Raw genomic sequence first — 16,527 nt, 5'->3', positions numbered from 1 at the left:
TACCGTTGCTACTAAGGATAACAAGATGAGATCTATATATGTCGCAATAGATAAACAGATCTCGTCTACATCATGTCATCGTTCTTATTGCATTACTCCGTTTTCTCATGAACTTAATAGATGCATGCTGGATAGCGGTCGATGTGTGGAGTAATAGTAGTAGATGCAGGCGAGAGTCGGTCTACTAATCTTGGATGTGATGCCTATATAATGATCATTGCCTGGATATCGTCATAATTATTTGAAGTTTTGTCAATTGCCCAACAGTAATTGTTTTCCCACCGTTTGCTATTTTTCTCGAGAGAAGCCACTAGTGAAACCTATTGCCCCCGGATCTCTTTTCATCATATTTCCCTTTGCGATCTATTTTCTCTTGCATTTATTTTCAGATCTATTAAACCAAAAATACAAAAAAATACCTTGACGCAATTTATTTGTTCCGCGATCTATTTATCCTATCTACTACTTTTTACCTCACGTTTTTGCCTATCTTGAGGCGCCGTACCCGGAAGGGATTGACAACCCCTTTAACACGTCGGATTACGAGTATTTGTTATTTGTTTTGCAGGTGTTGTTTACGTGGTGTGAGGAGGTTCTCCTACTAGTTCGATAACCTTGGTCTCATCACTGAGGGAAATACCTACCGTCGCTATACTGCATCATCCCTCCTCTTTGGGGAAATACCGACGTAGTTCTAGCAGACATCAAAAAGAATTTCTGGCGCCGTTGCGGGGGAGGATCTTCAACATCAACCTGGTTTCTAATCACAAATCTCACCGCCTCATAATTTACATTAGTTGCCATTTGCCTCTCGTTTTTCTCTCCCTCACTTCACAAAAATTTGCCGTTTTATTCTCTTTTTTTCCGTTCGTCGTTTTCTCGTCAGATCTCTTCTTTGCTTGTGTGCAATGCGTCTTCTATTTGCTTGCTAAATATCTCTTGATATGGATCCTCATCCACTTGCTACTCTTTTTAAGAGATCCAATTATCATGAACAAATTGCTAGTGATTTGAATACACTAGATTATCTTTATGAAGTTTTGCTTGAGATTCGTGAATCTGAAAATTGTGATGAAGAAATTTATGAAGTGATTCATGATAGCTCTTTCAATGAAAAGCATGATTGCAATGATTTTACTATAAATTCTATTAATTCCAATTGTGCTAATAATATGCAAAACCCAAAGCTTGGGGATGTTAATTTTGCTCTGTCCACTACTTATTGCAATGATCATGATTGGGGTGATTCTTCTTATGATCTTGAAAATTTATTTAAGCACCGTGATGAATATGAGATTGATAATAGTGTTTGCAATAATATTGAAGTGGGTATGGAAGAGTGTCAACTTTATATCCCACTACTTTGGAGAATGTTCAATCTTATGAAATTTTTGATAAAAGTGGGTTTGGAGAGGTCATGACTTTAGTTAATATTAATCCCACTATTTTGGAAGAGTGTCAACTTTGCATGCATGTGGATCATGTAGAAAATATGTTATGTGATAGCTATATTGTTGAATTTGAATATGATCCCACATATAGTTATTATGAGAGAGGGAAATATGGTTGTGGAAAACTTCATGTCATTAAGTTACTTCTCTTCATGTTGAGATTGTTATTGTTTCTTTCTTCTTCCTTGCATATGCTAGATCTTGCTTGTCTGGCTAATTTGTTTTCCTATAAAATTCCTATGCATAGGAAGTATGTTAGACTTAAATTTGTTTGTCATATGTGAAAGAACATGCGGTGCCCCCATGTTTAGTTTTGGTAATTGATGACAATCTCTATGGACTAATGGTTGCCTTGAGTTATTTTTGAAGGTTTTGTCCATAGGATTTTCTTGGAGTACATGTGTTGGTTTCAAGGAGAGTTTATGTCGACCAAGGTGCTATTCAAGGAATTACCTAAAGATTGGTCTTGTGAGAGGTTGGTCAAGACTAAGTCAAATAGTGAATCAAGTTGATCAACACACAAACCGTAGAAGATGCACCGAGAGGGATCAAGTGATCCCATGGCCTGGTAAGCATTGTCAATTACGCTTTGTGTACTAACCCGTGGTCTTCGTGAGAGTTCTTTGTGGGGTTAGGTTGCGGTGTGCAAGTTTGAGTGGAACATCACGAAGAGATCAAATGATTGAAGCTTGCCGTCCATTTTGGTGTCAATGGACTTGTGAAGATGTGCCGAAGAGTGGCTCACCCATAGTGGAGTAGGGGGGAGCAATCATCTAATCTTCATTGACCCAATGCAACCATTTCGGTGGTCCAACTTGAGGAAGTCAAGATCGTCATCATCTAGCTCAAGTGGACCATGTGCAAGGCAAAGGTTTGCCCTTGATAGGTTTTCTATTTTACCGGTCTCATGGTGGTAGTTGGGAGACCGGGTTATAGGATCGATGGCCGTACTATCAAGGGGGACTCTCGATGAGTAGCTTGATCGCATTGTTCATAGAGAGCTCAAACCATTGCATCCTTGCATCGTATTTCTTGGTTCTTGTTTGGTTCTCTTTGTGAGTCTTGGAGCTTATGGTCATCTTGATGACAAGCTCGAGTTCATCAAAAACGGAGTTCACATGCTTCTTCTATGATGTTTTCGGTGTTGGAGGTTCTGCCGGTTCTTCTCTGGTGGAGGTTTCTCTCCTCGTTGTTTTGATGCTACTTGTTGTCTTGTATCCAACAAGCTTGAGTTTGCTCAATTCGGAGCTCATTTGCAGAAGTTATGGCAGTTTTGTTTTTATTGGATCCGTCTGTTGTCTTTAGCTGCGTTTTGAAGGCATCCAAGTGCTAAAGCCTCTGTGGCGTGTGGTAGTACTGCTCAAAGGAGCGGTAGTACCGCAGGGGCCAGCGGTAGTACCGCTATCTCTAGCCCAGAACGCTGGCGCGCACGGAAGTAGGTGCGGAAGTAATTTTTTACTTCCACGCCCTACGTGGTAGTACCGCTGCCTCGTTTCCTGGCGCTGTCTCGTGCGGTAGTAGGCACGGATGTAATTTTTTACATCCGCCCCTACGCGGTAGTACCGCTCCCTGTAAGCGGTAGTACCGCGCTGACTTTTTCTCGTAGCTAGCTCCAACGGTTGTAGGCGCGGCAGTTTTTCTTTTCTTCCGTGGTCGCGCGGTAGTACCGCAAGGGAAGGCGGTAGTACCGCTCCTGCGGTAGTACCACCCTGTTGCCCCCTCTGCAATGTTGTTTCATTGGGCTTCTGCCGCCCTAGCGGTAGTACAGCTCGTAGGAGTGGTAGTACTGCTCTATGCGGGCTGTGAGCATAACGGTTAGATTTCCCCCCTCCTATAAAAGGGGGTCTTCTTCCCCAATGAACCTTATCTCTTGAGCTCGTGTTCTTCCCCCATTGTTGACCTTCTTCGAGCTTTATATCTCTCAATCCCTCCATGGATTCTTGCCAGTTTTGGGGGGAAAAGAGAGAGGAGATCTAGATCCACATTTCCATCAATCACTTTCTCCTCTTTGTGAGGAGAACCCCTTGGATCTAGATCTTGGAGTTCTTGGTGTTCTCCTTCTTGTTCTTCCTCTCATTTTCTCCCTAGCATTAGTTGCTTTGGTGGGATTTGGGAGAGAAGGACTTGGGCACTCCGTGCACTACTAGGAAAAGGCCTACTAATGGCGCACTACCGGTGCGCCATTAGTACCAAGCCACTAGTATTTTTTACTAATGGCGCACCACTGGTGTGCCATTAGTATCTGGTATACTAATGGCGCACCAAGCAGTGCGCCATTAGTATGTAAGACCATGCGCCATTAGTATGCCTCCCGGGGGGCCATACGTAACCATGTGCTTTGTCATACTAATGGCGCACTCTGTGGTGATGCACCATTAGTATCCTTTGGCATACTAATGGCGCACCTCGAGGTGATGCGCCATTAGTATGAATATTTGTTTTTTACTTTTCTGATTTTTGCACAAGTTACAAAATATATTATTGGACAAAATATAGACAGCAGCACACAGCAACAGCAAATTCATCGAATACAATAGAAGATTAGTCTCCGAATACAATTCATCATATTAGTCTCCGAATTCAAAAGACCGAACAAAGATAAAACATTACAAGTCTCAAGACCACGAGTATCGAGTTTGTCTTCACATTATAAGTCGATATCGATCATCTAAACTACCATCACATAGAAGAGAGGTGCGGTCATCACGATGAGCATCATCGCGATCAAACTGGTCTTCACCCGGTTCCTCCAAAGCTCCCTCCTCTCTCCCGCTAGATAGCGGGCGTATCTAGATTCAGCCTCCGCCCTAGTGGTGTACCCTTTGTAACTATTACTGCTAAAACGGTGAACCTGTCTCCGACACTCCTCCCAGTCGTCGTAGACTCCGGGAACCTTACCCTTGTACACGACATACGACGACATCTCTATGCACAAGCCAAACAACAGACAATACATAAGCAATATGTAAGTATGCAACAAAAGGATCGGAAGAGAAAAGCAAAGACATTAATAGCACGATTCATGATCCTAATAATAAATAGCATCGATTACATCTAAGTTGAATGACTGTCCAAACCAAAGAGACATACAAATTCATTAAAGTTTAATTACAACATGAGCCAATCAATGTTTCAGAACTACACATCACTAATTTCGACTCGACTCATCGGGCAGGAGCGTGGATGAAGCCGTCGTCTGTCGTGATGGTCATGAAATCGCGGTCGTTGTCACCCTGCATTTGTAGCATTCCATCTATCTCACTGTTGGACGGTTGATATCTGAGGAAGAACTGCCCCGAGGTATGAAGGACATCTTGATGGATGATGTCCGTAAACTCTGACTGGATGTGAAAGAATTCTTGTCTGAGGTCCACGTCCTAGATTGCCGACAACCTCGCAGCCCAATCTTTGAGATTATCTGGTAGCAGAAGGTGATGATGGTCCCTTACGATCGCCTGCATGTGATGGAGGGTGTAGTAGGCATCCTTCTGACCGCCAGGCGGTTGCTTGACGCAGCAGAACTTTGTATTGTGTGAGAAGGCGTGCTTGCCGTACTTACGAACTGCCCTGGTGAAGGTGCCTCCAGATTTGGCGTAGCCAGGGAGAACATCATCAAGAACTTTCTTGACATTTGTGTAGTCTATCTTGGAGTTACGGTTCGGGTCGAAATACGTGGCCATGGAATATTTCGGGCTTAAGAGGATGAGTGTGCAATGTGTGTCACTGCACAGAACACGGAATGTTAGAAAAAAAAGAATGATCGAAATCTAAGAAATCATATGTTACGGGGCGGTTAAGGGATGACTTACTCGGGAAAGTAAGCCACACGGAAGTTATCCTTATCTGGGTTTGCCAGAATGACGCCTTCGAGGTGTGAACTCGCAACTTGGTGGTCCCTAGCGCTGCTCAAGTGCTTGGCACGCATGTAGAAGGGGTCGACTATCACGATGTCCGGGGTCTTGTCTCTAATGATCCGCATCTCCATACTCAGCGAAAACAGCCGAACGAAGGTGTAGTGCAGCGGATGAAGGTTAAGCATAGCAAAGATGTCATCAAACTGCAGGACGATCGTACCCACGATGTCGCCATCCACAAAGCCCTTGCCCTCTGGCACCTTGGCCACGAAAACCGGGTATGCCACATCATTCTCTCTGAGACGCCTCTTCTCCAAAGAAAGAACAATGTCGTGCAGACTCCGTATAGCACCGGTTGCAGCATTGAGCATATTTGGCGGTAGCATCGCCCTACCCGCCACATGCACCCTCCTTGAAATATCCTTAGGTGAAGGTGGCCCATCCTAAGCACGGATCGAACTCGGTGCCGGCTGGCTTGCACCGGCGCCCTTGTTAGTCTAGTCTTTCGTTTCCATCCCTTCTTCTTGATCTCCTGTAATGGGACCGAGTTCTGCTCACAGACCGCCTTCTTGAGCATGTTGGGGCTGATAATATTTCGCACCTCAGCTATCTGAGGCTCGGTGAAGGCGGGAGCTGGAGGCGTCTCTTGAGAACTGAACGCCGGACGACGCCTGTTGCAATTGGATTTCTTCGCCGTACCAGCTAGATCGCGGTCATCTTGGTTGGGTTCTTGAGAAAGAGGCCCGCAGAACTCGTCAGCGTACCCATGTTCGGCAAAGTACTTATCGACTTTGGTAAATGTACCGTCGTCGTTGTCGTCGTCGTCCGGATCCTGTGCCATAGGGATGTCCGGATCCTGTGCCATAGGGATGTCCGGCATAGGGATGTCCGGCAGGTCCGGTAGCGTTGTGGCGTTCTTGCCATGGTTTGGCACCGGCACGACTAGCGGTCTTGTCTGTGGGGTGGTGTCCCCCGCCCCAAACGAATCTGGCTCTTTGGCCAAAGCAGGAGCCAGTTTACGCAGGCGCTGAGGGTCATCTCATCTTCTTCGTCGGCCCCAGCGGGTCGAATCGGAGGTAACAGCTCGTCGCAGCCTGGCAGCACCCGAACCACTTCAACCCTATACACTGTGGGTGGCATCGGATTACCGTGGAACATGGGGTTGCCCGGTTGAACGATTCTGCCCTTGGCGACATCGACCAACTCGCCGCCCACGCAGTGCAGAAGAGTGCAAGGAACGTCGGCGGCGCCCTGCGAAAACATGTAGGGCGTCAGGGATGCCCAGTCAAAGGCAAGGAGATGAAGTCATCGGCCGAGAGGCTTAGTTACCGTGATGCCGTCGAGCTCGGCTAATGTCGAGGCACCGCCAACTGCGGGCGTGCAACTGACGGAGGGGGCGCTTGCTGGCGAGGTGTCGGCCGGCGTACACCCGGGTGCATTAAGCTCCAATGCCCGTTGTCGGTGTCAAAACCGGCGGATCTCGGGTAGGGGGTCCCGAACTGTGCGTCTAGGCGGATGGTAACAGGAGACAAGGGACACGATGTTTTACCCAGGTTTGGGCCCTCTTGATGGAGGTAAAACCCTACGTCCTGCTTGATTAATATTGATGATGTGTGTTACAAGAGTAGATCTACCACAAGATCAAGGAGGCTAAACCCTAGAAGCTAGCCTATGGTATGATTGTTGTTCGTCCTATGGCTAAAGCCATCCGGTTTATATAGACACCGGAGAGGGCTAGGGTTACACAGAGTCGGTTACAATGGTAGGAGATCTACATATCCGTATCGCCAAGCTTGCCTTCCACGCCAAGGAAAGTCCCATCCGGACACGGGACGAAGTCTTCAATCTTGTATCTTCATAATCTTGGAGTCCAGCCGATCATGATAGTTCGGCTATTCGGACACCCCCTAGTCCGGAATTCCCTCAGTAGCCCCTGAACCAGGCTTCAATGACGATGAGTCCGGCGCGCATGTTGTCTTCGGCATTGCAAGGCGGGTTCTTCCTCCGAATAATTTATAGAAGATTGTGAACACCAGGATAGTGTCCGGCTCTGCAAAAATAAATTCCACGTACCACCGTAGAGAGAATAATATTACACAAGTTCAATCTGCTGACGTATTTTGTGGCGTGACGTCACACCATTACCGAGCCTTTACTCGAATTGTTTTTATTGTATCACCTCAACGCATTTAGCGAGGTGATTTCCTTGGCATGTCTTGTTGAAGCAGAGATCGTGTTCCCCTTATTCTGGGATTCCCATCAATACGGACATGGGTAACCCAACCGCGCCATTGATTGTGACGCTTGGGAGATAAGCGAGTTTTACCAGGCCGGTGGGGACACATGTTTTTGTCCGCCCATATAAGGGGATAAAGATCCAACCCTTTTACCTGCGCCTTCTTCCTCCTTGGCTTATCCATCTCCGCGAAGCCGAGCTCCAGCGCCCAAGTCCGCACTTCTCACCTCAACCTTCTCCAACTATGTCCGGAGCGGGAGGCAAGTGGATGGCCTCCTCCATCACGGAGGGGCAGATCCAGAAGCTGCGCGACGCCGGATATTTGTCCAGCGACATTGCGCATCGGCTCCCCGACGAGGGAGATCTCATCCCCACCCCCAGGCCCCATGAGAGGGTAGTATTTCTTCCCCATTTCCTCCGCGGACTGGGCTTCCCACTTCATCCCATTGTCCGGGGGCTCATGTTCTACTACGGCCTAGATTTCCATGATCTGGCCCCGAATTTCATCCTCAACATCTCAGTGTTTATCGTCGTGTGCGAGGCCTTCCTCTGCATCCAGCCCCACTTTGGCTTGTGGCTCAAGACCTTCAGTGTCAAGCCAAAGGTTGTGAAGGGCAGCCAAGCGGAGTGCAGAGGCGCCATGGTGGGCAGGATGTCCCACGTTATGTGGCTGGAGGGCACTTTTGTGGAAACCATTAAGGGGTGGCAATCGGGGTGGTTCTACATCACCGAGCCGCGTGACCCTGATTGGGCAGCGGCCCCCGAATTCAGATCCGGCATCCCTACACGGCTCACCTCCTGGAAAGAGAGTGGCCGGATCTGGGGGGTTTCGGAGGAGCTGACCGGACTCCAAGCCTGTATCCAAAAGCTGGTGGACAAGAAGCTCAAGCTTGTCAACATAGTCCAGGTCATGCTCATCCGCCGGATTCTCCCGTGCCAACGATGGGGCTTCAACATGTGGGAGTTCGATCCGGCGCAGCACCAGACTCTGAGCGGGCTCTTCGACACTAGGTACGAAGATGTCTGGAAGGTGCTGTTCAAGGGCGCCGAGGCTCCCGCATCCGCTACCGAAGATCGCGGATTCCGCTCGCAGTGTCCAGCTGACGAGGTAAGTGATTTTGCCACTTGTTTTCCATAGTTTGACTCTACGCGGGATCTAAACTCCCTTTACCTTTGACAGGACTGGCTGGCGAAGGCCGAACGAACTATCTGTCCGGCCCCATTGCCAGAGGACCCAACGGAAGCCCGCATAACGGGCCTGCTGGCTCTGGCACCCCACATGGTGCCGGAGAAGAAGGCCAAGAAGAAGGCCACGGGGACTCGGAAGAGTTCCTGTTTTCAGGTGCTATCGGATGATGAATCCGAGGCCGACTCCTCCCACCAAGGCGAGGAGGAGAAGAAGAAAGCCTCTCCCCCAGCGGGGGAAGGGAAGAAAAGGAAGGCCTCCCCAACAAGGGAGGCCGAAGGGTCCAAGATGGGAAAAACTCTTCCCCCAGACTGCTCTGCCAACGCCAGTGACGACGACGAGGACTGGCCTCCAAGGGCCAAGCCCCTGGCGAGATCGTAAGTATCCGGACTCCCGAATAACTTCATGGTTTTTCTTTTCGCCACATAATGTCTTTCTAATGCCGCATACAAGCCTGCAGTCCGCCCAAGGATGATCTTCCCGCTTCGTCGAGCGAGTCCTTGGGTGCATCGGATATGGGTTCTCTTCCGACCGCCTCCACCCCCCCGTGATGCGGACGATGCCGAGGTGAGATCCCAGGAAAGGACCCACCAGGAGGAGAAGGCCCCGGAGGTGTCGCAGGACAACATCCCGGACTTTGCACCGGACTCGGCCCCAGAACCCACAGTGGCTCCGGAGTCCGGCGGGCGACCCCTTCGTAAGAAGGGAAAGACCGTGACGCCGGCAGCCTCCGTCCAACCGGAGGCGCCGGATAGCTTGCTGGAGGCGCTCAATGGCGCCTCCATCAAAGAGGAACACCGCACCGTTATGAGTGCGGTGATTCAGAAGATGCAACTTGCCAAGGGCGGGCTGACCGAAGCCTGCAGCAGCCTTCTAACAGGCTTTGAGGTAAGAATTTCAATATGTATAAAATGGTACCGCATAGACAGTAGCCCCTGATGCTCGGTTCGGTGTTGGGAAAGAAAAGCCGGACTGAGGATCTAAAAAGATATACGCAGGAGTCATAATAAATATGTCAATATGGGATTGCAGGCTGTGCTGCTGACCTCTGCCACACTGACTGCGGAGGTCAATACTTTGAAGGAAAACCTCGAGCGGTCCGAGAACGAGCTCGGCCGTGCCAAGAAGCAGCTCGAGGACAAGGAAGGTGAGTAACACCTTATTAAAATTGTACCTTACAGAAAAGGATTTTGGTTGCAAAAATAATGACAAGGATAACTTGGGTATTGCAGGGGCCACTAACAAGGTGGCGACCCTGAAATAAGCGGTGGCCGCGGCTGAACGCAATGCGGCCGCGAAGCGCACCGAGCGAGAGAAGCAGGAGGCGCGGGTGGCGGAGGTACAACAAGAGCTCCGGGATCTCATGAAAAAACATGAGAGCCTGGAGCATGACTCGAAGACTCGAGAGTCTGAGCTTGCAACGGCTCTTGAGAGTGCCAAAGCCACTAAGGCCGAAGCCTACAAGGCCCTCCAAGAGATTGAGGCGGTGAAGAAAATAGCAGCGGGTAAGGCATTTTTCATGCAAAGTAAGCATGTGAGTGTTAATTACCTGTTGCTTACCCGATTTCGGAGCTCTCCAGGAGCGTTCGCAGATCTTCCTTGCAGCGTGTCCGATGCTGCCGCATTCTACCGGGGCGAGGAGGGGAGCTTGACGGAGAAGGTCTTCTGGTCTCAGTATGCTGAGGACGGACATCCGGTGCCCCTTAGCGACCAGCTGAAGCAGCTGGTCGAGCTCCACAAGGCGGCCGAACAGGCTATGAAGGGCCTCATAGTTCGGCTGTGGCCTAAGGAGGCCATGCCTGGGAGCTACTTTAGCCTAGTGCGGAGGCTGGTGGATGCGTGCCCGTGGGTTGAAGTCATCAAGCACTCCGCCTGTATTGAGGGTGCCCGTCGGGCCCTTGCCCGCGCAAAGGTGCACTGGGGCAAGATGGATGCCCAGAAGCTTGTGACGGACCTGCCACCAGAGGGAAAGGAGCATCGCATGCCCGAGATGTATTATAAGAGTGTGCTGAAGGGTGCCCGCACTATTGCGGGGGAGTGCTCCAAAGATGTAATTTTTGAGTAGACTCGCATTTTGTTATCATGTGCGCTGAAAACTTAGTTCATATGCGCTAAACAACGCTTGTTAATTTAAAATATTACCTTCTGTGCGGCTGTTTATCAAATCTGAGAGATGGCAAGTCGTCGGCTTCAGCCCCCATGCCACGAGTGCTGGGGTGTTCGGGATAAACTTGAGCACTCTTGTTCCCATTTTTGGGTCCATCTAGGGAGGCGCTCAACACAGCGAACAAGGCAACCGGACTTATAATGCTTGAACACTCTCACTTAGCCATAGAATTCTATAATTTTAAATTTCGGCGAAGCCCCTAGTCTTCGGAAGACCGAATTTGGGTCGCTATCCACGCCTGGGCCGGACAGGATCCGGCTCCTCGGTCTAAGCGGCATAAGTCTTTAAGGACTCGCAAAAAACCTCTCGAACAGCGACCGGCTCTCGCCTCATCATGACGGTCAGTTTTAGCTTTCTCCACTAAGGCGTTAACCCAGCTCAACTGGGGCGCAATCGCAGTGGTTCTCCCAGTGCTACCTTAGCCGATACAATGGAACATAAGGTACCAAAACATGGGAGCCGGGCAAACCCAACTATTGACCCAAGACATGATTCGGAGCCGATGCATATAGTGCTATAAGTTCGGGGTGCCGCACTTGTGAAAGTGTTCGGACTTATCACACCATGATGCGGGAAACATAAGCCCCTGGTGTATTTTAGCCGTACCAAAGTGTACGGACGCAACATGCCGTAAATGAACATATGTATAAAAAAGAAATGCAATTATAAGAAAAAAGATGCTGCATTGTTTTATTCAAGAAGTGCTGGTATGAAAGCAGAACGATACAAATAGTGCGATAAGCAAGGGACGGGACTGTTAGACATGTCCCCCTCCAGGGGTAGGCTGCCGAATGGTGAGTAAAACAGATTTAATGCTCGTAAAGGAGACCACCTGGATATTCGTTGTAGCCTTTATCCTTCCCTAGCTGTTGCATCGTGAGTTCGGCAGGTTTGCTGCCGGACAGGGCCTCTGACGAATGGAGTCCTGTGGGTTAAAATAAAAAAGGAAAAAAAAGAGAACGACACACTTGAGAGCCCCTGGTGTGGTTGAGCCGTAGTCTGGGCTGATCGTGGTCGTGCCCCTCTCCCCATGCCCATGGTATCTTTAGAGCGTAATGGTGTACGCGAAGGACCTATTTTGACGTTTTACAGGGGCTGGGGTTGGGGCCGCACTGCTACGCGTGCTCGGAACGTGCCAGTTGGTCTTGTTGTAGGTTACTCCGGGCGCGCTTAGCTATATCCGGCCGTTTAACAGCCAGACTCGAGATTGCCTTAAGAGGCTGCATTGTACTTCTGCCGCGAGAGCCGCTGTATGTTCCTCCGTTCGGGGAGAACGTTCGGTGTTTCCATTGACCGTGATGACTCCTCGAGGGCCTGGCATCTTGAGCTTGAGGTATGCGTAGTGCGGCACCGCGTTGAACTTTGCAAACGCGGTACGTCCGAGCAGGGCATGATAGCCGCTGCGAAACGGAACTATGTCGAAGATTAACTCCTCGCTCCGGAAGTTATCCGGGGATCCAAAGACCACTTCCAGTGTAACTGAGCCTGTACAATTGGCTTCTACACCTGGTATGACGCCTTTAAAGGTCGTCTTGGTAGGTTTAATCCTTGAGGGTCTATGCCCATTTTGCGCACTATATCCTGATAAAGCAGGTTCAGGCTGCTGCCGCCGTCCATCAGGACTCTGGTGAGGTGAAATCCGTCGACGATTGGGTCTAGGACCAATGCGGCGAATCCGCCGTGGCGGATGCTAGTGGGGTGGTCCCTTCGGTCAAAAGTGATCGGGCAGGAGGACCATGGATTGAACTTCGGGGCAACTGGCTCCATCGCGTATACATCCCTTAGCGCACGCTTCCGCTCCCTTTTGGATATGTGCATTGCGTATATCATGTTCACCGTCCGCACCTGTGGGGGGGAACCCTTCTGTCCTCTATTGTTCGGCGGTCGGGTCTCTTCCTCGTCATCGCTATGCAGCCCCTTGTCATTGTTTTCGGCAATTAACTTGCCTGCCTGCTTGAATACCCAACAGTCCCTATTGGTGTGGTTAGCTGGCTTTTCGTGGGTGCCGTGTATCTGGCACAAGCGGTCGAGTATTCGGTCCAAATTGGACGGACCCGGAGCAGTTCTTTTGAATGGCTTTTTCTGCTGACCGGGTTTAGAGCCTCTGAATCCGGCATTGACTGCCGTATCCTCACTATTGTCGCTGTTGATGTGGCGTTTGCTTTTGTTATGATGCGACCTGCCATTTCGGTCCTTGAAATCCGGACTGCCAGAATTTTTGCTGAGGTTGTTGCTGCGTGCTAGCCAGCTGTCCTCACCCGCGCAGAAGCGGGTCATGAGTGATGTAAGGGCTGCCATGGATTTCGGCTTTTCCTGTCCCAGGTGCCGGGCAAGCCACTCGTCGCGGATGTTATGCTTGAAGGCCGCGAGGGCCTCCACATCCGGACAGTCGACGATTTGGTTTTTCTTGGTTAAGAACCGTGTCCAGAATTGTCTGGCCGATTCGTCTGGCTGCTGAATTATGTGGCTTAGGTCATCGGCGTCTAGTGGTCGCACATACATGCCTTGGAAGTTATCGAGGAATGCGGCTTCCAGGTCTTCCCAACTCCCAATTGACTATGCTGGCAAGCTGTTAAGCCAATGCCGGGCTGGTCCTTTAAGCTTGAGGGGGAGATATTTGATGGCGTGAAGATCATCACCGCGGGCCATGTGGATGTGAAGAAGATAGTCTTCGATCCAAACCGCGGGGTCTGTTGTGCCATCTTAAGATTCGATATTCACGGGTTTAAACCCTTCGGGGATTTTATGATACATTACTTCATCTGTGAAGCATAGTGGGTGTGCGGCGCCTCTGTACTGGGCGATATAACGACGGAGCTCAAAAGAGCTTTGTCTGTTTTGTTCGGCCCGGCCAGACTTATTGTGTTCGGCGCAACGGTTGTCCTCACGTACCGTGGGGCGCCCACACGATCCATAGATCGATCTTGATTGTCTTGCCTTATCCTCCAATATATCTCGCAAGTCCGGAGCGTTCCCCTGTGGCCTTGTGCTTTTCGAGCGATGCCGGGGTACGGGTCTGGTGAAGGGCCTAGAGGCCTCTCTATCGCGACCGCGGGGTGGTCGGTCAACCGTATTGTCTCCTGGTAATGCGGGTTCATACGCTTCCTCCTCTAATCGGGGGAGCAGCTTGCGTTTAGGGTAGCTTTTGGAGGGGCGTTCGAGCTCATGTTCTTTGGTCGCGAGGACTTCAGTCCATCTGTCGGCTAGCAGATCTTGATCAGCTCTAAGCTGTTGCTGCTTTTTCTTGAGGCTGTTCGCCATGGCCATAAGCCTGCGTTTAAAACGCTCTTGTTCGACGGGATTCTCAGGCACGACGAATTCATCGTCGTCGAGGCTTGCCTCGTCTCCGGAGGGAGGCATATAATCCTCTACCTCTTCTTCTGCCGCTCACTCATGAGGGCTGGCGTCTCCATCCTCCTGCGCTGGATCTTGCTGGAGTGGGTTGTCTTCGGCACTGTCCGGTGTATTATTATCTCCGGTGCCGGAATCTTCATTCTTGCTGTGGCAGGATTTAGAGCGGCGCCGCTGACGCCGGCGCTTGGGCTATTTCTTGGAGGGGTCATCCTCCTCTATTCCTTCGCCATTCCCATCCTTTGGTATATCCACCATGTATATGTCATATGATGAGGTGGCTTTCCAGTGCCCGGTCGGCGCTGGTTCTTGGTCGTCTCCGGCATCGTCGTCCATACCATCGATGTCTTCGGAGTCGTAGTCTAGCATGTCGGTTAGATCATCGATAGCGGCTACCAAGTGGGTGGTGGGTGGGCTTTGAATTTCTTCGTCGTCCGCATCCCAACCGTCCCGACCGCAGTCCGGCCAGGGCTCTCCTGATAACGAGAGATACTTTAGCGAACTCAAGATGTCGCCGAAAGGTGAGTGTTGAAAGATGTCCGCTGCTGTGAACTGATCGGCGCCCAATCGGATTCGATCGGAGGGGGCGCGGGAGGTTCGGAGTCCGGCGAGGAGTTCGACACCTCGGAGTCACGAGCTTTATGAGGGACAAGGTCAGTGTTCGGCTCTATCGCCGTAGAGGTTGCAGCCCTCGAGGCGGTGTCTAGCCATCCGTCCTCGATCTGCGCAGCCGGCTCCGAATTGAAGATCGGAGCGGGTTCAAGTGCGGCCTCTAGGGTACTGTCCAGCTGCAGAGCTAAATCATGCTCGCCGTGATGGTGTGGCACGCTCGGCGGTGGCTCAAATCCGTCGAGGATCAAGTCCCCGCGGATGTCAGCCGTGAAGTTCAAACTTCCAAATCTGACCTGACGGCCAGGGGCGTAGCTTTCGATCTGCTCCAGATGGCCAAGTGAATTGGACCGCAGTGCAAAGCCGCCGAATACGAAGATCTGTCCGGGGAGAGAGGTCTCACCCTGGACTGTGTCGTTGATGATGGTCGAAGAAGCCATCGAGCCTATCGGTGACGACACAGAGGAACTCTCAATGAAAGCACCAATGTCGGTGTAAAAACCGACGGATCTCGGGTAGGGGGTCCCAAATTGTGCGTCTAGGCGGATGGTAACAGGAGACAAGGGACACGATGTTTTACCCAGGTTCGGGCCCTCTTGATGGAGGTAAAACCCTACGTCCTGCTTGATTGATATTGATGATGTGTGTTACAAGAGTAGATCTACCACGAGATCAAGGAGGCTAAACCCTAGAAGCTAGCCTATGGTATGATTGTTGTTCGTCCTATGGACTAAAGCCATCCGGTTTATATAGACACCGGAGAGGGCTAGGGTTACACAGAGTCGGTTACAATGGTAGGAGATCTACATATCCGTATTGCCAAGCTTGCCTTCCACGCCAAGGAAAGTCCCATCCGGACACGGCACGAAGTCTTCAATCTTGTATCTTCATAATCTTGGAGTCCGGCCGATCATGATAGTTCGGCTATCCGGACACCCCCTAGTCCGGAACTCCCTCACCCATGCCGGCGCCGGAGACACGAATACCGCCTCCGCCGGAGACACCAATGGCGCTGCCGGAGACACCAATGGCGCCGCCTGCGCGCTGTGCGAGTTGCTGGCCGTGAAGCTGGGAACTGGGGGAGGCCCCTGTTGGCCGCCCGCAATCCACGTCGTCAACCCATGAACCAACGTAGGCACCATGGCGTTGAGCTTCGTTCCCAGTTGTTGTTCCACTTGCTCTTGGACAAGCTCCGGAATCTGCGCCACTTGTGCCTTGAGTGCTTCAACCTCGCGTGCCTGGCTTTCTGAGCTGGTCTTTTTCTCCTTCCGCCCACCAGCGGTATAGTATAACGACCATTTTTTGGACAAGCCTTTGCCGGCCACACGACCAGCTGACGTCGGCTTACTGAGCTTATCCTTGTTTTTCATTACGTTCAACGCCCTATTTAAAGGGGTGTCGAAAGGGGTGCTCTGAGACGACCGCGCGCTACTGCTTTCAGTTTCCTGCGGAAGGAACGTGAACCATTTAGAAATATTGGGGATTAATTAGAGTGCAACCATATGGAGCTAATTACGTGGGGGTGTATTCCTTACCAGAACAAGCTCAAGCGCCCTGATCTTCGGATCCGTGGTAAGCTCCTTTGTTATCGGGTCCTCCTTGTACCAGGCCCTGACAAAGTTCCTGGTCTGCTTGTCACCGCTATATTTCTCGAAGCGGGGCGGTAGGCCTTG

At 50.6% G+C, this 16,527-nt stretch overlaps 1 protein-coding gene across 1 annotated transcript; it reads right to left on the bottom strand.

Annotated features, from left to right (window-relative positions):
• Nucleotides 1-3,840: 3,840 nt before the first annotated feature.
• On the bottom strand, nt 3,841-16,224 carry LOC119306875 (the record flags this gene model as incomplete). Its single annotated transcript, XM_037582986.1, has 5 exons — nt 15,868-16,224; nt 5,907-6,137; nt 5,261-5,748; nt 5,007-5,174; nt 3,841-3,856 (listed from the first exon to the last, which is right to left on the bottom strand). Coding segments are annotated over exons 1-5 (1,260 nt in total), but the record flags the coding sequence as incomplete, so codon positions are not given.
• Nucleotides 16,225-16,527: the final 303 nt, after the last annotated feature.

Source organism: Triticum dicoccoides, chromosome 1B, assembly GCF_002162155.2.
Source record: "Triticum dicoccoides isolate Atlit2015 ecotype Zavitan chromosome 1B, WEW_v2.0, whole genome shotgun sequence".
Lineage (NCBI taxonomy): Eukaryota > Viridiplantae > Streptophyta > Magnoliopsida > Poales > Poaceae > Triticum > Triticum dicoccoides.
This window is presented reverse-complemented; position numbering and strand designations above follow the sequence as displayed.